This window comes from Misgurnus anguillicaudatus, chromosome 21 (genome assembly GCF_027580225.2).
Source record: "Misgurnus anguillicaudatus chromosome 21, ASM2758022v2, whole genome shotgun sequence".
In the NCBI taxonomy this organism is placed as follows: Eukaryota; Metazoa; Chordata; class Actinopteri; order Cypriniformes; family Cobitidae; genus Misgurnus; species Misgurnus anguillicaudatus.
In genome coordinates this window covers 14,244,256-14,270,061 of record NC_073357.2, presented here as the reverse complement: position 1 = coordinate 14,270,061, position 25,806 = coordinate 14,244,256, and the positions used below count along the sequence as shown (strand labels likewise).

Genomic DNA, 25,806 nt, shown 5'->3' with positions numbered 1-25,806 from the left:
AAGCACCTCCCCATAGCCAAATACAAGGACCACTTTTGTAGCCCCTCCCACAGCTTCGCGTGACACACGTGTGTCTCAACAATAAGTAAACATATCTTTAAAGATTGCCAAATGTAACCAAAATGACTTTTAAATAAAACATTTTCTGAGAGACTTTTATTTTGACGCGGTGATCTGAAGTAACCATGGAAACACATTTTTGGTTGTGGAAGAACGGTCTATGGGAAGAACACAGCCGCTTGATAACGGAGGCTCAACATTAGGAATGCGTGGATAAAGTTTGCTTTTGAAGAAGTTCCAGCTCGCGTTTGTTTACTTTGTGTTCACGAATTCATTTGTAAAGAAGTCGATGCTGGATTTGCAGAGAGACTGTGATTAAAAACACCACTTATATTGGATCTGACAAAAATAACACAGCAGTATACACAGTAAGTTTATTTAAGTTACTGCGTTTCACTATTGCTTTGTTAGAAGAGATCGCTTGATATGTCTGTTGTAACATCCGTGTCTAAACACGTATGTTTGACTGTGTTAATGTACTAAAAACATTAAACGATTCATAAAGGTACAACACTTAACAACACGACTGTAATTTAATGGTAGAAATATACAAAGTTATTGATAAAGAAGGATTTATCAGCCGCAGTTTAGATTCTGATGCCCGCTTACTGTGTTGTATACGGTATTTTAGGCGAGTTGCGTTTGAAAGGTCAAACACTCAACAAAGCTTTTTTTTATCAAATAACTGTGGTATGTAACGTTACGTGTATGTCAAAGCAACCTCACAAGCACAATAGAAATATGCTAAGTTATTGATAAGGATTTATCAGCCGCAGTTTAGATTCTGATGCACGCTTACTGTGTTGTATACGGTAATTTAATCACGTCGAGTTTAAATTTTTGTTTCTACTTTACTATACATATTGTCATTTATGTGTATCATCTTTAGCACCCAGAATCTTTTGTGGCTCAAACATATATGTGTTTTCGGCTGCTATTTTTACACATTAATGTTTTTAAAACATTTGCCCACATGTAATGACGGGGAATGAAGCTGTCCAATTATAGCAGTGGGCATTTACGTCGAGGTCTACAGTGCGGCCCGCCCCTTCAAACGAACCATTTCTCCAGAGAGCCACTAATCCATGTTACAAAATAGCGTATTACTTATTGCCAGAGGTGGAAAGTAACGAATTACATTTACTCACGTTACTGTAATTGAGTAGTTTTTTTGTGTATTTTTACTTTTTTGAGTAGTTTTTAAAATCTGTACTTTTACTTTTACTTAAGTATGTTTTATTTAAAGTATTGTACTTCGCTACATTTTAAATCATATCCGTTACTGAGTAAAAAAATATTTTAAAAAGCAAAGTGATAAAGACGCGAAATGGATGTAAATCGGCGGGGCCCGGGGAACGCGCAAAAAGAACCATGGAGACGGACGAGACAGGCGCGCGCTAATGCAGACCCGCCTCAGTTCAAATCTTATGAAAGAAACCCCTGGTCATATTTAAGCGACCACTTTCCACTGACGCGAAGCGAGTGTTTCATTTCTATGAAAGGTAGGATTCATGCTCTTAAGTAAGAAATTGCACGACACGTTTTAATACCATGCGCATTATCTTCCAAGGTCTAGCAGCTTCGCGTCAAGTCAAACAGAACTTCAAAACGTCCTCGAGAATGCGCAGGTCATTAGACATTGCAGAGAGAGAGAGAGAGAGAGAGAGAGAGCGCGCGAGAGAGAGAGAGCAAGAGAGAGAGAGCTCGCGCGAGAGACAGAGAAGAATAAATGTCATCAGGTACCCAGGTCAGGAAAGTAAGAAGATAATAAAGTGTCAAATGTATATAGACATGGCACTCATCTCATTATATGCTCATTTAAACTAGATATATAGTTTAATAAAATAATGTATGTTACCAGCAATACATCAATTACAACCTTACTATAGTGATTGTATTTACAAGCTGCTGACCACCTTCAAAAGTGCATAACTCACATGTAAAAATCATTAAACAATTCCATAAATGTTTCTTACTTTAAAAAAGCTTTTTATTTTATTAACTTTTTGTTATTGCAGTTTAATTGTAAAGATGTTCCTTCAATTAAAAACAACTAGTTTGAGATTTATATTCCCTTGTCGTTTTTGAACTATACTACAATCCTCCACCTCTCCCCGCTGTAAAAAAAGTAACTTTTACTCTGAGTAAAGTTAAAATGACTTACTTTTTACTTTTACTTGAGTAGATTTTTAGACAAGTAACTTTACTTTTACTTAAGTAAAATATTATTAAAGTAACTTTACTTTTACTTGAGTACAATATTTTAGTACTTTTTCCACCTCTGCTTATTGCTTTTGATGTTTTTGAATGTAAAAACCACGTGAACATCATAAGTAGACATCAGACAACAGTATACAACAATAAAATCGACAAATTCACCGCCCCTTTAAGGCATTTAGTTTATGGGGACACTTCATGTTTTCATTTCATTATACACTACTGATGTCCCTGTAAACCACATATGCCAACCCCCCCCCCACACACACACACACTCAAACATAATATAATGGACTACTTGCACTGAGCTTTGTTGCAAATTTTCAAATTGAAATAGACAAACCATATTAACACTGTTATTATTTTTATGTGACATTAAATCCACTTTGTTCTTGTGATGAACTTGACATAGAGGCTGGGTTCGAATCCAAGTAGGTTGTGGATTCGGACACGCCCTTTTAGACTGTGTGCCATGCACTAAGGCTGTGATGGTGGCAGTATTTTACCACCACAGTGGTAATGCTCCAATTCACTGGGGTGGTGCGGTGGTTATATAATGTGTGTGGGGGCGTATGTGCATGCGCGCCTTGATGCATATAGGTTTATATATAATGCATAGATATTTTAAAATATAAAATTGTAAACAAGGATCAGATATATGTTTCTTAAAGGACAAGTTCGGTATTTTACACTTAAAGCCCTGTTTTCAGATTGTTTATTGACATATGCGGCTGCCCCGAGAATTTTCGGGTGTTTGTTGTTTCACCTCCCACCTCTACAACGGGTGTATAGGTGCACTGGAACAATCCTTCCTAAAATGCATGAAACTTTCGTTTACAAAGACGTGAAACCGAGTGGTCAGGGGTGTTCACTGATATGCTCACACAAAAATCGCTGCAAAATATCTGTTAACCTAAAGTGAATTAAATGTTATAACATTTAATGTGACAAAATATTAATTTGTCATTTTGTTTTACCTCAGAGTCTAACATTATTCTAGCAATTTCTTTTTCTTTCTTTATTTAGTAAATTAACTTAAACACTTTAATGGGCTATTTAAAAAGTGTTCGGTTTTTGTGTTCATTTAGCCTATATTTCCTTTCACTGTGCGCAGGCTCTTTTTTGTATATAGCAGCCCAATAACTTTTTTACTAAATAAGTTTAATGTCACATTGCATTACGATTTAAAGCAGTATAAATAATTTCAAAAATGTGACGTGCAGTCAAGTATAGACTTGTTTATAGACTTGTTATAGTTTCTTATTCAAAAGTGATGTACACATGCACATATACGTTAAGGTACAGTGTAGTCTCGCGTAGCCAGACCTTCAATACTGAAGGTCTGGTGTTTTTCGCTGCTTTTTCTGGACAAAGCCTGCCCACGAGCTGTTTGACCGACATGTCAAACAACCAATCACAGTTTGTTTCGTCTAGCGTCACGTTTCGGACTCCCCACAATAACGAGCCGGCTGACAACAAGTCAGTTATTGAAATAACCAGCCGCAACCGATTAGCATCTAAATAAACAACATTACTCACCATAGAACAACGTTGTGCACTTGATCAACAGCCACACCAATGAGACGCTCACGTTAAACGTCTGTTTGAAGCAGTTCTCTCTACTTTTTAACAAATACAAGCAATTCAGGAGAACCGAACTTTTTGACTCCACGTACAGCCTCAAGCAAAACTCTTGGACGTCTTTTAGAGAGTCTATGCGGCAAACTTTGCATATTTTTGAGAATCCAATGTTTAGCTGATCATGATAACTGGTCATTATTATCCATGTGAAATTGACTGATTCTCTTCCTCAATGGAACGTCAGAGCTTTGTTTTCCAGGGATAGAAACTAATCGCGACACTCATGTCTCCTGGAAATCCGGTTTATTTCAACCAATCAAAGACAACTTTGACATTGTCACAGGGTTTCCAGAAAAGTGTACGAAAATAATATCAGACGTTTAGCCAACAGTCTGTGGGCGTGACGTCTGAGGCTGAGACTAGGTACAGTGTAACATAAGAACGACGTAGCGTTAAGAAGGTTTCGGGAAACCAAGTCCTGGATTCGGGACACCCATAGATTCAGGCCCACCCTGACTTAATCCATGCCCACCCATATGTCACGTTCTGCATCCGCCACTGGATCACTATCAAACAAATACTTACAGACAGAAATTTTTTAGGGACCAAAATGTATAAATTTAACACTCTAGAGTCTAGAGTATGACTTGCTTTTAGGAGAATAACTGATGGTAGCTCTGCGTGGACAAAACACAAGAAACTTAAAACACAAATTACTGTTCTCACAAGGGGGCAGTACACTCCCCGCCTGGTATACTGCTATAACACTATTAACCTATAACTAACAACACAATCTCTGAAATAGATCTTGTGCACACCTAAGCTGTATCTTCACAAACATCTACTTTACATACTCTTTTATCTCGACCAGGATAAGTGTCCACAATAAGTCCAGTAGGCCATTCATTTCTTTTGACCTGATTGTTCTTTAGGAGAACAACGTCACCAATGGCTAAGTTTGGTTGATCTGCTTGCCATTTTCTTCTTGGTTGAAGGGTTGCAAGATACTCTTCTCACCATCTTTTCCAGAAGTAGTTGGAAAGATTTTGCACCTGTTTCCATTGCTTACAGTACAAGTCCTTTGGATCAAAGTCTCCAGGTGGAATAGAGACGGGACAGATTTTCTGAGTGAGAAGGGTCCTTGGAGTCAATAAATTGGGTTGCTGAGGATCGGATGATACAGGTACTAATGGACAACCATTCATAATCGCTGTTACCTCTGCCATGAGCGTCACAAGTACTTCATGAGTCAGATTTGGAGATTGAACTTTCAGCAGCATAACGTCCAAAATACGTCGGGCCACTATGATCATCCTTTCCCACACCCCTCCCATGTGAGAGGAGTGAGGTGGGTTAAACTTCCAAGTGCATGTCTCATTTTTGAGGAAGGATTGAAGGTCTAGATCTTCTGAACTTATCTGAAGCTCTTTGCATGCTCTAACGAAGTTTGTTCCACAATCTAATCGAAAGAGCTTGGTGGGCTCTTATGGCCAGGAACCTTCTGAGAGCATTTATGAAACTTGAAGTTGAAAGGGACTCAATTACCTCAATGTGAACTGCTTTTGTGACTAAACAGGTAAACATTACTGTCTAGCTTTTGTTCTCTAACACTCCACCTCTCGTCCGGCGGATAATGATGTTCCATGGTCCAAACATGTCCACCCGGACATGTGCGAAAGGAGGAGGTTGGATGAGATGATCAGCTGGAATGTCTGCCATCTTTTGTTGTTGTACATTTCCTCTTAACCTGCGGCAGGTTGTGCATTTGTTGAGAAGATTTGTCACCAACCTTTTTGCTCCAAGGATCCACAGTCCAGCAGACCTGATGGCTCCTTCTGTGATGTGGCTACCTTGGTGCACAACCTGTTCGTGGTAGAACTGAACCAGCAAAGTGGCAATGTGATGCTTCTTTGGAATAACAATGTTCTAGCTTTGTTCTTGAGTTATTTCAGCAGAAGTCACACGTCCTCCTACTTTCACCAGTCCTCCTTTTCCAAAAACACATTAAGATTCTTCAGTGGACTGTGTTTTAGTATGTCCCCTTTTCTGTTCAAAGTTTTAATTTCCTTTTCAAATGTCTCGCCTTGAACAGTTCGTACAATAACTAACTTTGCTTGTGTTAGAGCATCCATCTTTGACCCTCCATCACTATTCCTCAAGAAGTCGGGACCAGTAAACAAATTGGTAGATCTCAGTAGTAAAGCCGGCACATGTCATGTTTCAAAATCGGCAGGATTGATTTCTGTGCTCATAAAGTGCCACTGACTGGGTTCAGATGACTTTCTGATGGGAGCAACATGGTTGGCGACGCAGACATAGAACCTTCGGCTGGTGGTGTTGATGAAGCCTAAGACTACTCGGCTGTCAGTATAGTATTTCACTTTGTGCATTTCGATGTCAAGTTCATAAAGTAGCATGTCTGGCAGCTTCACCGCCAGAACTGAAGTGCATAGCTCCAAGCAAGGTACTGTGTGGACTTGTCTAGGAGCTAATTTGGACTTGCCCATGCAGAAGCCTATGTGGACGTGACATTGTCTATGGCTCAAATGTCAGAAGGTGAACTTTCTGCATAAAGTTCAAGAAATGTTCTTTGATGTGAGGCTTTTTGTCAAGCACACGAGGCAGCGAATTGAGACGTTTGACTGATTCGTCTTGGTTGTTGGGTAGTCTGTGCCTGTTTGTTTTGAAGGGTAATGGCACCACCCAGCTGTTGGACTCCTCCATAAACATTTGCTCATCCATGATCTCCAGGAAGAGTTCATCATCCACTGACATGGCGGGTTGGTCATCAAGTGGGGTTCTTATGAACAATTTGTTAGTGAGACAGTCGTTTTCGTCTATGTCAATCAAGCTGGTCATGTTCAAAGAGTTAAATGGGGAGTCAGTTCTCATGACCTTTTATTTGACATTAAATGAGTTGGGGAAAGAGTCCAACGCAGATGTGCGTCCGTTACTCAACACTGTTGTGCGGTAAACACCGACTTTGCTTGGCACGTGAGCACCCCCATGGCAGACCTCTCCTATTATGATTCAGCCAAGGTCAAGGTGCTGGGCATACGGAGGATTGTGGGGGCAGTTTAATCTTGTTTCCCACCAGTCACCAACGTTGCTGACTGTAATTTGGTGGTCAGGGAGATTAGTGTTATCTTCTGTATTGACTTTTGGCTGACCTTCCATCTGTCTTTTTACTATCCTGCCTTTACTAGTGTGTGTGAACTAGCTTTACAGATAGCTAACTGTTTCCAATAAAGAACCAGGAAGCATCTTGCTCTTTTAGTGTGTTCTACTGGAAGGACTGTTAAACTGTAACATACAGAAGCAAAGAGAATGCATAGTACAATCTCAGTAGGGTAAATAGTAGCAATGTCCCGATCAGTTTTTTTTTTTGTAAGTACAGCAATTAGTTATCATATGTACACAATAAGTACTTGTCATTAACTTACACTGGCCTGTAAGTATTGCACACTTACCATGTACAAACTGTACAATTTGTAAGTACAGAAGTGTTTGTTATTAGTTATCATGTACATATAATACCTGCCATTAACCCACACTTGCCTGTAAGTAAATACTTATATTGTACATTGTAAGTACAGTAGGTTTTCTTCTTAGTTACAGTATACTTACACTATAAGTATGTAGCTGGTATTACCAAGTACTTATCTAGAGTTACATAATAACTACCAAGTACACTGTTAAAAAAATTAAGTAAAAACAAATCAATTCAACCTACTATTTTAAGTTTTGGCTTGTGACAAGTTGACATAATAACTGATAAAAATCAAGTTTATATATTTAAACTAACATGCATGTTTTAAGTTAAAGTAACATAAAAATATATGTTTATTTAACACAAATAATGCATTTTTACAGTGTATGTACCACTGGTAAGTACAATAATGATACCATTTGATACCATTTAATTACCAAGTAGATACAGTACTTAAAAGTAAGTACCACACATTTGTCTGTAAGTTCAACATATTTATCATATATGTACAACGTAAGTACATGTACTGTAAAATAAAGTGTCACTGGCAAATGAAAATCAATCATTTGCAAAAAAGCATGCATATGACATCAAAGTACTGAAAGTGTCATGTTACTTCGATGTTATACAGTACGTCAAACAGTTTGTGCAGCATGAACTCGATCACACATGTTGGTGCCAGTATACATAAAACCAAGTTTGGTATTTCCTACTCTAGAGAGAATTGATAGAAAATTTGAGCTGTATTACTATTAAGTAAAAAGCAGAAGTAGTACAAGTAGTCCATTGCGTAAAATACAACAATACAGTAGCCTAGAAATCTAGACGCACCCTAGCGGCCGCAAAATATATTTGCTGCCAGGGTTTAGTCTAGGCACTCACAATACACTTAACAGCTCCAAAAACCAAAATTTGGTCAGGCCAATCACATCGTGTGTAGTGTCTGTGGGGCGGGCTTAACATGATGACGACAGAGCTATGACGGTTCCTACTTGAAAACAAAGAATGGCTGCTGCTGCTGGCGAACAGCTTTCTTTTGAAGCGGCTTTGGTCGCGACTCTGGAGGACTTAGACTTATGTTTTTCTTTGAGAGAAGAGCAAATAACCCTACTGAAGTCCTTTTTAAGCAAGAAGGATTTGTTTGGAGTTTTGCCGACTGGTTACGGTAAAAGTTTGATATACCAATAAGCTCCACTGGTGGGGAAACGCATGGGACTCAGCCACAATCCGCTTGTGATTGTTGTTTCACCATTGATAGTGCTTATGGAAGACTACGTCACCACCTTCGTTGCTCTGATTGGTCATAGCGCTATCCTATTGTGTGCAGAGGCATTTTGAGGGACAACCTTATATCCCGCCCCTTGCATTGAGCCGTTTGTGTGAAGAGTTGCCAGACCTTACATCTTGATGTAGGTCTGGCTAACCAGGCTAACAATACAGTATTAATGGCTTAAATTTAATGTTGCAGTTATGGTAATATTTGCGTATATGTTTGAAATGTTTGAATATGAAAACAAATGCAAAGCCATTTTGCACAGCAGATACAGATAAAAATAGCATATTCAGATTTAAAAAAAGGGTCATAATAAATCAATGTTATGTTTTTATTTGCAGCGGATTCCACTGGTACACACTCCCTGTATACTCGCTACAAGGATTACGAAATTATGTTTCATGTCTCCACCATGCTTCCATACACACCCAACAATACACAACAGGTAAGCTATAGAATTGTGGATTTACAACTAAAAGCACTTCTGACGTTATACACTATGGGGCGGTTTCCTGGACCAGGATTAGCTTAATCCAGAACTAGGCCTTAGTTTAATTTGGAAATATAACTAGTTTTAACAAACATGCCTTTCTAAAACATTGCCTGTGTGCATTTTGAGATTAAACAAAGGGCACTGATGTATTTTAAGATATCCAAGTGCAAGTTGTTATCAGTTTGGAGAGCTCTTAAAAGTGTTTAAGTCTAGGACTAGTCTAATCCCTGTCCGGGAAACCGCCCCTATATCCTATATATATTATAGCAAACCATTTTATAGCGCTATTACAATTTAAAGTGCAATGGATATCACTTGCTAGGATTAGCATTGAGATACCAGTTATACTGCATTATAGATGGCAGCAAACATGGAAATACTGGCTTCTACTAAAATTTCCAGTGTGCTCAGCTGTCTCTGGGGGAGCAGCTACCAGGATGGTATCCTCTGAGATACGAGCTGTTAAAAAATCTTTGAAACTGCAGCAGTGGAGTTTGTTTTTTCCTCAGAGGCTAGGTTTAGGACAGAACACTTTCTGGATTATCATTAGTACAGGCTTTAGATGTAGGCTTTCTGAGAAAGGGTCATGATTGTGTTTCCTTAGGTGTGATTATAATACTGCTAAAGGTTTTTTTCCATAACATAACATTTTGTAATTTATGACTTTTTACACCTTGGTTCTCACCTTCTGACTGAGGTGGTCAGTATCCCTTCTATCACTTATTTAGACACCACTTATTTAGACTTGTTCTTTGATCTGAACATTGAAAAAAATAGATTGTGTCTTTATTGTGTCTATTTTTGTGATGTTATTTAGTTGTGTTTATAAATATAATGGTTAAACATAACTCTTTAAAACTACAATATAAACATTCCTCCTACAGTGTTCACTACTTAATTTTATTTTAGCCAAACAAACATTTAGGGTTAGAGCGATATTCCTCAGCTTCAGCTGAATAAATACAGGCCTTCTGAGGGTACTCACTGTGATTTTGTAAGAAAAATATCCATAATTAAAACTTTACAAATGAAAATAACTACCTTCCAGTAACGCCACCATCTTAGACTCCTGTGCATTCAGAAGAGAGTATCAGCATAGTGTACGCATTTTACTTTTGACGTATGACGAATGCGGAGAGACAGACCAGTGAGCAAACTACAAGCTACTTCGTACAGTACAATACATTACATTAAAATCAGTTACTTCAAAGCAGATCTTGACAGAACTTTAGCTCCGCTTCTTAAATTAAGTAGTAGTTGCCAATCATATACCACAAGTGTATAGGTTGAAGGTGTATAGGAAAAAGGTTGAACAAATAACAGACCATACAAGTCTTAGATCTTTGAGTTCAGCTTATAAAAATGGGGGCAAAACAAGTGTTGCATTTATAATTTTGTTCAGTGTATATGAAACCATTAAAGGGGGTTTCAAATAAGCACTTTTGGTGCACACCCAGGTTCATTTCACGTCACAGTTTGGTTTATTTGGATGATGTGAACACCCAAGTCAGCCTGAAAAAGGTCACTGGTGGACAGCCTGCTTTTTTGTACAATTTAGGTACTTTTGCAGCAGTAAGATGCGAGTGGGTTTCTGTTTTTTTCTTAGATAACAAAACCAAAGGGTCAAATAAAGAACAATGTCAAATTTGTCAATTTTGGCGCTAAATGTGTTTAATTTTTAAGAAATCATAAAATTCCTTGTGCAAGGACAGTGTTAATTTTTTATTTTTGACTAAATAAGACTTATCTGTATATTATTCAACTTCATTGATAAATAAACTTTCCAGATTCCTTTCTTTGGTGAGGGGGAAAACCATTTTTGTTCTTTGAAAATAGTGCCAAAAGTATATATATTTGATTAGTTCACACAACAAGATTGATTCCTCGTGTTATAACCCACCTAAAAAATAACACACAAATACAAATAATTATCTTAAATTGTTTATTTTTGTTCATTTTAGTCTGTCTACCAACCTCTCTGCCATTTCTTTTCTTTTCTCTTAGTTACTGAGGAAGAGGCACATAGGAAATGATATAGTTACAATTGTCTTCCAGGAGCCAGGTGCTTTACCCTTTACCCCAAAAGCCATTCGTTCCCACTTTCAACATGTTTTTATCATTGTCCGAGTGTATGAGCCATGCACTGACAATACCTACTACAGGTAAAAGAGTACACAAAACTTGTAAAACTTAAAACAAGCATAAATATATATTTCAGAATAAATGTCATATATTTAATGTGTGTTTGTTTCTTTCTCAGAGTTGCTGTGACCCGTTCCAAGGACATACCCCTCTTTGGTCCCCTTTTTCCTAAAGGTGCATGCTTTCCACATTCTCATGCCTTCCGTGACTTCATCCTTGCCAAAGCCATTAATGCAGAAAATGCAGCTGAGAAATCTGAAAAATTTCGATCTATGGCCACTCGTACACGACAAGAGTATCTGAAAGACCTGGCAGAAAACTATGTCACCACCACTCCCATTGATTCTTCCACCAAATTCCCGCTGCTGTCACTGGGTGGAAAACGCAAAGAAAAGTTAAAGGGAGCTAAAGGGGCAGAGCTTCATAGTGCAGGGGCTTTGGTGTGGTCCGTCACAGCTGTTCAGGGTGGTAAGTGTAATGGGTTCAGCCTGCCCTGCCTGCTGGGCGTGTCAGCAGAGTTAGTGGTGCTCATCGAGCGGTTCACACGAAGGGTAGTATTCAATTGCAGCTGTCGTGATGTGATTGGCTGGAAGGCAGTGACTGAGACAGGAGCTCATGGCGGACCTTGCCTGGACATTTTCTATGAGAGGGGTGAGGCAGTAACTTTGACAGTGCCAGACATCCAATTGGAGGATATTAAGGAGGTGGTCCAGAGACTGGAGGTGAGATGAAAATAGTATGCAATACCTTTAGCCCAGGGTATTACTGTTTTTATGATACCTGTAGAATGAGAACTTAGAAAAACAATTCTTTACATTTTGAATTGGGTCATGTTATATTTTTTTCTGAGGTTATTGATATCCATGCTATATCCATGATATGACCATGATACAAAGTCCATGTTATGATATAAAATACTGATTTATGCTATATATTATTTTAGCTGATTACAAGAGGCTGTGAGGCATGCGAAATCACACTTCTGCAAGACAGAGTATCCCAGCCCGTATTCCTGATGAGTGAAGAAGGCTTTGTAACCAAGGTCCAGCAGTCTGGGTATGCAGAGAGTGCAGGACTACAATTGGGAGCTCGTGTAGTTCGCCTCTGTGGCCAGTTCCTTGTGCATCTGAGTCATGAAGAGAGGAAGGAACTTCTCTGCACTGCACAAAATTTAAACATCACTGTCATACCTCCAGATGAGAATGGAAAACCACGCAGGTAATTGGTGCCACTATAATGAGCTAATTAATGTGTTGTCAATATCTACACAGGTTTTTAAATCCCTAGCCCCTATACAACAAAGAATGACAGCCATATAATGGCCCACATCTGGATTACAGTCCAAAACACTATAACAGCCACATTTGCTTTTGTTTTTTTAACTATTCTAGCTTTACCTGACAGCAATATACCAAAATATTAGTTTGTTAAAATACATTATTGGCATGAATAAACATTTTTACTTTAATCCCAAAGTAATTTCATCCTTCGTAAATAAACAAAAGTTTGGAACAAACTGACACAAACAAAACACACTTTGATAGATACATGATTAGTGTGTGAAACCTAGTTGTCTAAACTACTAGCTATACACTAATACAGTTTGAGTTCAAATTAAAGTATTAGCATGAATATCCCATTAACATATAAATTGATTGCTATGGGTACACTCTCAGAAATAAAGGTACAAAAGTTGTCACTGGGACAGTACCCTTTCAAAAAGGTACACCTTTGTACCCAAAGAGTGCATATTAGTACTTTGAACTGCCAAAATGTACCTTTAAAGGTACATATTTGTACCTAAATGGTACATATTAGGACCTTTTTTAAAGGGTACTGCCCCAGTGACAGCTTCGTACCTTTATTTTTGACAGTGTAAGCAAAAGTTTGTAACAAAATAAACTTAAAAAGTTAATTAGAAAGTCTATGACAACTTAAAATGTGTGTGAAACTATACAGCCAGCTTTACACGAAAATATGTTTCAGTTATATAATTGAATGAAATCTAAGCATGAATCTAACTTTGGTAATTTTACTCTCAATAAATAAACAAAAGTTTGAAATAAATTGATACAAATTAATTGAAATAAATATATTAAAAACAATACAATAAATAAAAATAAAACAAACAATTAAACAATTGACTGTGGTGTGGTCGCCAGAACCTCTTTTTTTATCACTGCGCAAAAAGACATGAATTACTTTGCTGAATTTTAACATACAGATTGATTTATACATCATTCAAAACTTTAAAGTGTCTAGTTTTTTGCAAAATTAGTGGACATTTCAGTGGCTGTTAAGGATCAACTGCTTCTTGTTTTCTTTGGAAGTTGCTTTGGATGAAAGCATAGAATGAAATATAGCATAGAGACCTTAAAGGTGTACTTTTCATTTTTTTCAATACATTAAAGCAAACAAGATATATTCTGACCATTACTTAAAAAATATTTAATATGAAGTTTATTTAACTAACTTAAAGCCCCAACCGGGTGTTGTCATGTCCAGTTTAGTGCTCCTTCTCTAAAGGCGCCCACTACTTGCCCAAGGAGCAATTACCCTCTACCTAAGACCCCATTCTCTTTTTGGGGACATCAGCCCACATTTTCCCCTTAAGGCCGAATCCTACTCTTGGCCCCACCGGCGAGACATCCCCATTTTTTCCGGCTCGGTTTCCAGTCCTGCTAAAACGGTTAAAAGCGGTGAAACAGGCACTATTTAACTAAAACACAATGCTATTCCAGGAGGGCAGCCCTTTAAAGTTCAAAAAGTTTTAAAGACCCAGGCATTTGATCGCTGAGGGCAAATCATTGGACCCATCCACCTCAAGATGATGCCATCAAGATGATGCAATTAATTCCAATAATATTCATAGTTTCAATTGTTAAGTATTTTAAATGAGCGCACCAGGTGACCAGTGTGTTTGTAAGGCACCTCTGAAGGTACCACTGCTTTCACATGTGTAGCCTACAGCAGCTGTACAAAAGCATTGATTTGAATAAATTTTCTAGAAATATTTGTATTTTTTTCACAATCGAACAGCACTAACATGAGCACACCCATTTAACTGCAGTAGTTTCCTCTATATATAGAGGTCTCTATTAGTGATGCAACAATACAGTTAGCCCACGTTTTTTTTACCATGGTTTCGGTACAGTTCGGTTCTGATGGGTTGACACATAAGGGTTTTTTTGTTATTCTATGCTTAGGCAATAGGAACAGTAAGGGCCAATCACACCAAAAGCGTTTATGGCAGTTGCAGGCGCCTTTTTTGAATTATATTTTATGAGCAGGGAGTGTTTGCGAGCTGTTTATGCGCGCCGAGCGCCTTGCGGTTTTTGGCGCCAGCCACAGCACGCGCTTTTGAAGGAGCGCTGAGAGCGGAGAAGTGCTCAACGTCATTCGCGTGTTTCCATTGTCCAGTCGAATAAGGGGGGAGAGGCGGGCCTTACGTTGTGGTGAGGGAAGTTTACCGTTGTTTTGAAGAACCGGACTCCACTCGCTCACTCTCTCCTGCGTGTTTGTACACCTCTCACCCTCAAACAAGGTCAAGTTTCTGCTAATATGACAGTTAACAGCAAAAGAGTGCTCACGCGTCAATATTTGATTGACAAGACAACTGACTCTGTGGTTGCTTAGCAATATAAAATGGAAATGGAAGATGTAAAATCCAAAATGTGCAAAGACTGGAGATAATCCACTGTGGATGCAGATGTAGCCGATGCAACCCGGAAGTAGCTGGTGTACCGCCTAATAACGAAGCGAACCAGCTGTTCCGAGAAACAAACAGAGTTCAAGTTCATATAATCCACAATGTTAAACAACCTGGAGATCCAGTCACTGGTGAAGGTGAATGCCGATGAAACCCGGAAGCAGCCGGTGTACCGCCTAATAACGAAGCGAACCAGCTACACCGAGGAACAGTCAGGGTTCAATATAGTTCACAAATCCACAGGCGATTAAACTCCGGACGAAGATGAGCCTTGGGTTTTACCCAAACCTGGGGTAAACAAGAGAGAAAGCACAGAAACTCCCGACAGGACAAGCAAGGCAGCCAGACTGTGACCGAAACAATGAGCGCGCAACGAGAGACAAGACGGCGTGCAATATAAAGGGAAATGTAAACAAGACACCACCGGTAAACAATTACCGAAACGAGCGGGCGGGGCTAGTGAACACATGAGGAACCGTCACCACAGGTAAATAAACAAACACATATCCCACACACAACCATCGATCACCCAGAAGTCATGACACCATCTTAATTATCTTAACAATACTCCAGAACAGTATCATTCATTCAGAATGTAAAGTGCAATTTCACTTAGGTCAGCTATCCCTGTATTTTGAGATTCTTCTGTAAAAATATTAGCCTGTCAACATTCTCTGCAGCAAGGCAAGAGCGTTTTGCACTTACAATGTCCCCGGTAGTGGAAAAATTATCTCACTCGCAACAGAGGTTCCTGGGACACAGAGGTGTTGTTGTGCAGCTTTTGCAACATGGGGGAACTTGCATTTGTTTGTTCTCCACCATATGAATGGATCAGCATCCACATGAATACTGTCTGCTAACTTGTAAGTGGTGACTTCCTCCGCAAATGATCTGGGGAAATGGCTAACACTGCTGTTTCTTTATATTTGAAAAGCTCCCCAAATACCTCTGACATTGCTGTCTTCTTCTTGGGATGGGGAGAGGATGGATTGTTTTCCTCTGTGAAGGGCACAGGATTCTCCACTAGATCCTTTGCATCAAAGAGAATAATCCTTTAGCAGAGGTGGAAAGTAACAAATTACATTTACTCACGTTACTGTAATTGAGTAGTTTTTTTGTGTACTTTTACTTTTTTGAGTAGTTTTTAAAATCTGTACTTTTACTTTTACTTAAGTGTGTTTTGTTTAAAGTATTGTACTTTGCTACATTTTAAATCATATCCATTACTGAGTAAAAAAATATAAAAAAGCAAGGTGATAAAGACGCGCAACGGATGATTGATGGGCGGGGGAACGCGCAAAAAGAACCATGGAGACGGACGACCCGCCTCAGTTCAAATCTTATGAAAGAAACCCCTGGTCATATTTAAGCGACCACTTTCCACTGATGCGAAGCGAGTGTTTCATTCCTATGAAAGGTAGGATTCATGCTCTCGAAATTGCAGTCCGGGTTTTACCGCTCATTTGCACGACGTGGTTTTAATACAATGCGTATTATCCTCCGCAGTCTAGCAGCTTCGCGTCAAGTCAAACACAACTTCAGAACGTCCTCGAGAATGCGCAGGTCATTAGATATTGCAGAGAGAAAGAGAGAGAGAGAGAGAGAGAGAGAGAGAGAGAATAAAGGTCTGACATCAGGTACCCAGGTCAGGGAAGCTAGAAGACAATAAACGTGTCAAAAGTATGACATGGCACTCATCTCATTATATGCTCATTTAAACTAGATAGTTTAATAAAATAATGTATGTTACCAGCAATACATCAATTACAACCTTACTATAGTGATTGTATTTACAAGCTGCTGACCACCTTCAAAAGTGCATAACTCACATGTAAAATCATTAAATAATTCCATAAATGTTTCTTAGTTTAAAAACGCTTTTTATTTTATTAACTTTTTGTTATTGCACTTTAATTGTAAAGATGTTCCTACAATTAAAAACAACTAGTTTGAGATTTATATTCCCTTGTCGTTTTTGAATTATACTAAAATCCTCCACCTCTCCATGGTGTAAAAAAAGTAACTTGATTTACTTTTTACTTTTACTTGAGTACATTTTTAGACCAGTAACTTTACTTTTACTTAAGTAAAATATTATTAAAGTAACTTTACTTTTACTTGAGTACAATATTTTAGTACTTTTTCCACCTCTGTCCTTTAGTATAATTATTATACTTATAAGCACAGACTGCTTAGAACCACAACCATCTCAAGTGTAACATGACAAATGTGAAATTTATTTGATAAGTGAAAAGGACACAATATATATATAAGAAACATCTAAATAGATAAAACAATCAAAATCACACACAATTTTTAAAAAATAATTAGTACCTGCTGTTCATGCTCCAGAATTTCACGAATGATATTCCTGTAGAGCTTATCACAAGAGTTTTCATCAAGGTAAGGCAGGGATTTAAACCTGGGGTCAAGAGCTGTGGCCATTTGGAGGTAATCATGAAGATTAGGGTCAGTGTACCTCTTCGCCATGTCATTTGTAATGGCTGTTTTGGCTTTGATTGTTGCACTGTCCTGTTCTCCTGGTGACATGGATTTGAGAATCATCTCTTTCAGAGGAAGGATCATTGATATAGTGGGGGTTGTTTCACTGCTCATGAGAGTTGTCACTGTTTTCAGTGGTGTGAGGACCTAAATCAGTTCTTCTGCCAGTTTCTGTTCACTGTCATTTAACATGGTTATGTTCTTGACAGACAGCTTCAGATCTTTGTCCAGTAAGGCAGAATAGATGGCAGGCTGCTGTTCTGTGTATCTTTCCAACATGTCATGTACTATGTTCCACCGAGTTGTGACATCATGAATTAACTTGTGTCTGGGCAAGTTTAACGTCTCCTGCTTCACAGTCAAAACATGGTGGGCTTTGGTGCTTTTGTGAAAAAAGTCACTATTTTTCTAACCCTCCCCAGGAGGCGGGACACTGGGTTGATTGACACTGCTTTCTTTCTGCTAGGTTTACAACATGCGCAAAACAACTTATCTGTGGCCCCAGCCTATCAGCTTCATGGACTGCATTCACAATATTCGGAGCGTTATCTGTGGTAACTGGGAGTAACATATTTGGCCTCCTTAACTTCCACATATTCACTGCGTCTGTCAACTCTTCTGCCAAATGAGCGCTTGTATGACTTTCATACAGGGGACGGGTTTGGAGAACAGCGCTTTTCATTTTCCACTCCGACATGTAGTGAACAGTTATAGTGAGGTAACTCACGGTTGTGCGTGAGGTCCAACTATCTGTCATCAAAGCAAGGCTCTAGGGCTGCAACTAACGATTATTTTAATAATCGATTAATCTGTTGATTATTTGTTCGATTAATCGATGAATCGGATAAAAAACAAGAAAAGCATTCATTTCTAACCCCTTATTCAAAACAGAACTAAAATCTTTAGAAATTGCACAAACATGATGCTCATTGAACATACCTGAGCTGTTACAATAATAATAAAATAAAATAAAAATGGACTAACCCAAAAAAATACACATGTATGCTTTACATCTGCTAAATATATAGACTTTTTATGATGCATTCGAAAAGATGGTATACGAGTATACCCTCAGAAATAAAAGTACAAAAGTTGTCTGGACAGTACCCTTTAAAAAGGTACACCTTTGTACCCAAAAAGTACATATTTGTACTTCAAAAGTACATATTGGCAGTTCAAAGATGGTACATATTAGGACCTTTTATAAAGGGTACTGCTACAGTGACAGCTTTGTACCTTATATTTAGGTATGCACCGATACCACTTTTTCCATCGCCGATTCCGATACCCAAATTCTGAGTATCGGCCGATACCTGCCGATCCGATACTGTATTTTTCTTGAACGGTTTAAACACACACACACACACACACACACACACACACACACACACACACACACACACACACACACACACGTATAGTGCTTTCTGCTAAATCTAATATAATTTTAAATGTAAAAAACAATAATTTAAAATGATTTACAAGTTACAAGAACATTAGTAATTATTAACCATGGCGTTGTTTAGGAGAAAATTAAATTGGCACGTTTAATAAATCAAATAAGTATGCTATATATTTTCCTTAATTGTGCAAAAAGTCACAGTAAAAAAGCTTTAGCGTGCAGATGGTTATTTTGGGAATTATGCACTTAACCGGATCTTTTATGCACATTCCGGGTGCAGAATTGATGCGCCTAAATCATATTGAGTGCGCAATCCTGTGCTTCCTGGGTGCAGCATTGATGCTCTAGAAGCATCCTCACATGGGAATCCTCGCTCCGCAGTGGAAAGTTAAAGGCGGAGTCCACGATGTTTGAAAGCCAATGTTGATATTTTAAATCACCTAAACAACCACGCCCCTACCCCAATAGAATCTGGACCTTCTGTTGATAGACCCGCCCCACACATACGCAACCCGGCCAGGATGTCAGTTAGTAGACTCGCTCCTTACTGCTGATTGGCTATAAGTGTGTTTTGGTAGTCAGCCCGTCTCCTTTTCCAAAGCGTTTTTCAAACATCGTGGACTCCGCCTTTAAGTTCATAACTGTTAAAACACAAAGAGATTAGATGCATTGTGTGCTCAGCACACACTAAATTGCATCCATCCAACAGCTTACTGAGACTTTATAAAATCAGATCTTTAATAAAACCTTGAGTTATCTTGTGTGTGTGCGTGTTGAATGACGCGTTTCATCCGTCCGCTTCACCAGTGGATTAACTCAGTTTGCAAGTAAGTTACAGTGTTTTTGTGAATTTAAATATCTTAAATGTGCGTTTGTTCCTTCACATGAAGCTATTGAGTGTAAGATGACTTTGATTATAATGCATAAAAACATTTATGGTTCTTTTATAATACTTTGTCGTTTTAATCGCTTGTCAGTAACAACCATGGGTAACGCGCAGTATCGGAACTGGATCGGTCCTGTTAGTCCGATATCCGATCCAGCAAAAAAAGGCCGGATCGGCCCCGATACCGCTCCAGAATATCGGATTGGTGCATCCCTACTTATATTTGACTTTATGTGTTTTCTCTGATCGGATATCTCATTTAAAGACACATAAATGCGTCTTGTGAAAACGGAAAATACGTCTTCTACTCCCGCGCCTAATGCAAATACACAACTCAGTACTTCGCCTTAAAAAAATGTAAGACAATGTTTATGCAACAAAATGCGGCACTTACTGTATGTTGTACTGCAGGGGTCGGCAACAAGCGGCAACAGGAATATTTTCTGGCCCGCCGGATTAATTTGAAGTCCGTTTTTTTTTTTAATCAGACTTTTTTTATTTTACAATACCAGTTTACAAAAATGGCCCCGTGTATCATTCCTTCATTCGTTTTTTCAAATCAAGACCAAAAAGAAAATAAAGAAAAACGACTTGTTTTCTATTATTTATTTCCTGAACTAAAATCAAACGACTCGTTTTCTGAATGTGCGCTCAGATCAAAAATAAAAAAAAGAATGAAAACGGGTTCGGACAAATTTTTATTGAACACCTTAGCAGACATATAGGCCTACCAATGAAATAAATTTAAAGAGATCTGGTAACAGATTACATTTTAAGAAGGGTTTTAATAAGGGTTTAAATAGCAACCATGCTTTCCTGTATGTCTCATTCACTTACAGTCCGACTTTTGAACTTTTTTCATTATTATTTATTCGCGTATAACACACTAATAAATAATATGTATTACCTGATAAAAAATATTTGCACTAAATGCTGCACAAAACTCTTCCTCTAGCCCAGAGGTCCCCAACCACCGGGTCGTGGACAAGTTGCCACCGGCTTGCAAGAATGTCCTGAAAAAATGTGTATACGGGCCGCTCTTTCTCGTTCTCTTTCTCTATCAGCGCATCCGCGATCATAGCTGTCATTAGAGTTTGAGCATACTTCTAAAACACAATCGATCAAATAATTGCAGAGGTATAACTTCATGAATCATTTGCAAATTTACTTCGTAAATCGTGTCAATGCGTCACGCGTGATGACGTTAAACTACTTAAATTACTGACATCGCAAATTACTGAAAAGTAATTGCAGGCTTTTAGAAATAAACTCTTTTACTGCAGTAATATTTTAACTAATACAATTTTAACGTAAATGTAAAAGGAATCTACTGTTCTGTTCTGTTACTTGAACTTGGGGCTCGAGCCCGACCTAATTGGTTCGACCTGCCTTTGAGAACAGCAAGTCAAGTTCGTTTACCGTTAATTATTAAGACTAAATGGGCAGATAAATTTGTTAAAAAATTAAAGTAATCCGCCAAAATATGGTTTTACATGTCTATTAAAATAAAGCCATTATTAATTTTTCCTAACGCATAGTTCTTTGATCTCTGCCTCCGTTTAAAACGTTATAAATTTGGCAAAGGAGGATTTTCAGCAATTAGTTTGAACAGCAATTCCGCAACCAACTATGGTTTCGGTTTATGTTGGTTAGAAATTTGAGTGAGAGGCTTTGTCCTATTTAATTTATTATTTATATTTCATTATTTTTTCTGTGACATTTTTTCTCTGCTGACAATACAATGTTAAAATAATATTTATATTGGCACGAACACAATTTTTGTATAACATTTATAATTGTTATAGGCTACTTCATCTCTCTCTTTTCGTTAGAGACATTTGAATGTGAGATTCTGGAAACGAGATCTAACATTAAGTTTTGCGGACCCGTCAGGTCGGGAAATAAAGCGGGTGAACACAGAGTGTATTTTAAGCGGTTTACTGAATAGAACCTTGTCGGAGCTGGACAAAAAAAAACAGTCCAGCGGAGACCTCCTTAAACCTTAGGTGTGTATGTGTGTGTCCCGGATAAATATTAATAAAAAAAGGAATACAGTTCAAAAGTCGGACTGTAAGTCTTTCATGAGAGCATAAATGCCTGTAATATGTTACCACTATAGTACTTTCATTGATATATTACGCCTATAAAGGTGTTAAATAAAAAATTTGTCTAATCCAGTAATTAATTTTTTGATCTGAGCACACAATCAGAAAACCATGGTGGTTAATTTTTTCATTTTTGTTTTTAATTTGAAAAAACGATTGAACAAATGATTCACAGACTCATAACCATGCTTTTAAAAATTTTTAATGCCGTCTTTTAAATAGGAAATAAAGACAATGGTTCTTGACAAAAGATCAGATAGCCTATACTAGGCTAATTAAAAATAAGACGCAAGTGTGCCAACAGCGGTTGGCCCGCCATCTACTGGCTAAAAAAAAATATTGGCCCGCGGCCAAAGTTACTTGCCGACCCCTGTTGTACTGTATGTTGGGCCGGGCACGCGCGTCTCCTTGCTCGGCATGAGCTGGAGCGTGCAGTACAGAGCAGCAGGAGAGTGACGGTACGATGATTTAACATACAGGTCCATGGCGGGGATAAGCGTTCATACAACTCTCTCTCTCTCTCAAAGTTTTATTTCTTTGTTTAATATCATTGGAGTTTTTTATTCGTTCTAGAAAGTTTTTTACTCGCTGTCGTCACTCCATAAACATAAGCCTGTCTTTGTTTGTTTACCTCTTTGCCGGCTAACTTCCAGGTGAAGCGCTTACGTTTGGGAGGAGTAAAACACTGACATGTGGTTTTCCTCTACCTTTGCTGTTTTTTTATCTTTTCTCCGACTGCCGCCCTGTCCTTTCTCCGCCCTGTCTATGAGGCGCCGAACTCTGCAAGCAACAATGCGCAAGAGAGACCGACGCTGCGTACCAAACCGCATACTTGCACTACTTCTCGTACTCTTTGCCTACTATATAGTATGGAAGTAGGCGGTTTCGGACGCAGTGGGAGTGTGTTCACTCCGCTCCGCGCTTAACTGAAGTTTTTTTATTTTTTATTAAACGTCTCTGCGTCACGCGACACAACGAATCGATTATGAAATTAGTTGCCAACTCTTTTAGTAATTGATTTTTATCAATTTAATCGATGTCTTTTCGTAGAGGTTGGGAATTATTTCGGTGCTGAAATAAGTGCGAGACAGTTTGTAACGCGGATCAAGTGCTTTTATAAGATGACAAAAGCCTGCATCTCCAATCGCCGAAAACGGCTGTAAATCTTTGGCAATGAACACCCCCACTGCCTTTGTTATTTTTATGTGTCTCTCGGAATCAGTTGGGTATTTGATATTATTCTGAAAGGATTCAGCTAGGGACTGTTGTTTTTTGGAGGACTTTACCTGCTCTGCTATCCTGCCTTCAGACAGTGATATTGCTGGGTGATGGCACCGCAGATGCGAAGTCATGTTGGAAGTGTATCGTGCAAGTGGACTATACGCATAGAACAATGCTTGCAGACAGTCATTTTTTGTTTACTGTTTTTTCTTCCTCGGCATTATACTCAACTGCAAATCCGAAATGTCTCCACACCACGAATTTGAAAGACGCTGGCGCTTCCTCGAAAAGTAGCCTGACTTCACAGCCGCTCACCATGTTAAAGTGTGCAATGATGTTCAGCGCCCCCTAACTAAAGCATAGTGTGAGTGACTCGTGGGGGAGGGGTTTCCTCATCTCAGCTCGTAGACTTACAGGCACACACAAACAGTCAACTCAGAGAGAAATAAAACGCACATAAATAATTTAAACGTAAAACCGAAAAAACGCAATTCACAAGCCCGTATTGAACCGTGGATGTCATACCGCACAGTCTCTATATATGGCTGTACTTCATGTCTGTCCCATGACAGTTTTTTGCAGCATCCCTCCTCCACCCCATTGCTTCACTCTCAGCTGGTAAACCCAGTTAAGGGGGGGTACTCTGGGTTTAAGCAAATATTCTAAGCTCTGAGATCTCCCCTTGGATAGCACACCAAATATGCGTTATCTCATTACCCTATTGATTACATGTTAATGCAAACTTGTTAAATTAGGGATGTCAACAATTAGGCAACATTTAGAGGGTTAAGCCAAATAGACACAAAAGGAAATAAAGTTGAAAGAACTTAGCGCTCATTTAAACGACGTGTCGATTGTTTTGTCACCATGTGGTCAGACGCAGCTCCGCGTCTCACTCAGAACCTCAAGAACGCGCATTCGGGCAGGATCATTTGACATTACTGTAGAGATGAGAGAGGTAAGAATTTTGCCCACGTCGAAAAAACGTAATAGAAGTCTAGAAACAAAGTATTAAAGTATGTAGCCTATAGCTATGTCACTCATCTCATTACAATATGTTAACTAGATAACTGGATACAACTTATTGTATAGTTTAATAAAATAATGTATTTTGATTATACAAATGAATTACGTCCTAACAATAGTGATTTTTTTACTAACTGCTGACCAGTTTAGAGAATCTCTATGGCTAATTTATAAGACATTATTGCTGATTCAGTATGATGTTTTTCTTGTTAATTGAATCTTTTGTGGTATTTTATGCCTAGAATTAGTCAAGGAGGTTGATTATTATAACTTCCTTCAAAGTTTGTGCATAATGACATGTGCATAATGACATGTGCAACAAATGCATATAGGGCGTCAGACTCATAGATTTGCATAATTTAAAGATCAGGTTTTAAAGTTTGGGTCAACCTGTGGCACAGCTTTAAAACTGAAACTTATAAAATCCTATCAGAGGTCCAAAATGTCATTGAAACACACCAGTGGCTTTGCTATCATCAAGATTAAACATGTTACCACTCAAACCCTCCCTCCCAACAGAGCCTTCCCACAACACAAATCACAATTTTACTCCTGTACATACTATATATATTCTTATTTATTCTTTTTTATTAATATATTATAGAAGTATCGGATCGGGACTCTGTATCGGCAGATACTCAAAATCATAGGACTCGGACTCGAGGGCAAAAAAACCTGATCGGGACATCCCTAATGAAAGGAATCATCCATGATGATTGTCATTATTTTAGATCTAAGTTTGCAGTAGTTTTAAGCAAAATAATAATTTTCATATCTTAAGAGCACTAGGTGGCCCTGTGATGAAACCATGCATGCCACCTTATTCCTCAATTGTTCCTTGGGGTCTGTATGACCCCAAACTTCATTTCCTTAGTTAAAAATAAGGTTCCCTTCATCTTAGAGATATCAAATTTTGTGACTTCCTAAATAATCTATCTATGCATACACAAAAATACTGGGCGTTATTTTGAAGATATGTAAAAAAAAATTATTAATCTTGTCTTTGGGGTCAATGTGACTACAATTGAAAATGAAAGGAAAATGCAAAAACATTTTTTTTTCTATTTAAAAAAAAAAAAATCAATAAATCCAGCATAAATCTGAAAATTTCCCCACAGAAATGAAGGCCTGGTACTTTTGCACAATTCCAATGTAGAAAACACATGCTCACACAAACACACACACACATGCTCTCTCCCTCTCATGCACACACTCTCTCACACGTGCGCACACACACTTACATTGTCAAATTTCTGTGGCATTTTGTAACATTGACATTTCAAAATGCATCAAAAAGTACCAAAAATTCTACTATTTGAAATAATATTTATTTTAAATGTCCTTTCTTATGTTTATATATACATACCTTCACAAAATGTATCACTACAGTAGTGATGTGAGCAGTTGCCCATATCCAGTAAAATGAACGGCTTTCTATGGCCCTCTGCTGATCAAAGCTATTTCTTTCTTAAACGGTAATTCCTTTAGGTTTATCTCTAATCAGCAAAAGGTGGAATTCTACATCTAACACCTAGATCAATATCCAGAAACAATTTAAATAAAATTTTAGATAATCATTTAAGTGATTTTTTCATTAAAAAGTCTAAATTTCACATGCAAGCTAATGATATCCACACTATTCCTACGCCCCATGACGCTTTGCGCGAATTATGGGTGCGACTTCCGGCGCGTACTGTCA

The 25,806-nt window shown here is 38.3% G+C and overlaps 1 protein-coding gene across 2 annotated transcripts in view; it reads left to right on the top strand.

Annotated features, from left to right (window-relative positions):
• The window catches only part of LOC141348955 (signal-induced proliferation-associated protein 1-like), a 195,660-nt gene that overhangs the window by 117,718 nt on the left and 52,136 nt on the right, over nt 1-25,806 (top strand). For both annotated transcript variants that reach the window (XM_073859681.1, XM_073859682.1), the window contains exons 6-9: nt 8,963-9,066; nt 11,119-11,276; nt 11,375-11,978; nt 12,200-12,474. In XM_073859681.1, coding sequence (XP_073715782.1) covers nt 8,963-9,066; nt 11,119-11,276; nt 11,375-11,978; nt 12,200-12,474 — 1,141 coding nt within the window. The remainder of the gene's footprint in view (nt 1-8,962; nt 9,067-11,118; nt 11,277-11,374; nt 11,979-12,199; nt 12,475-25,806) is intronic.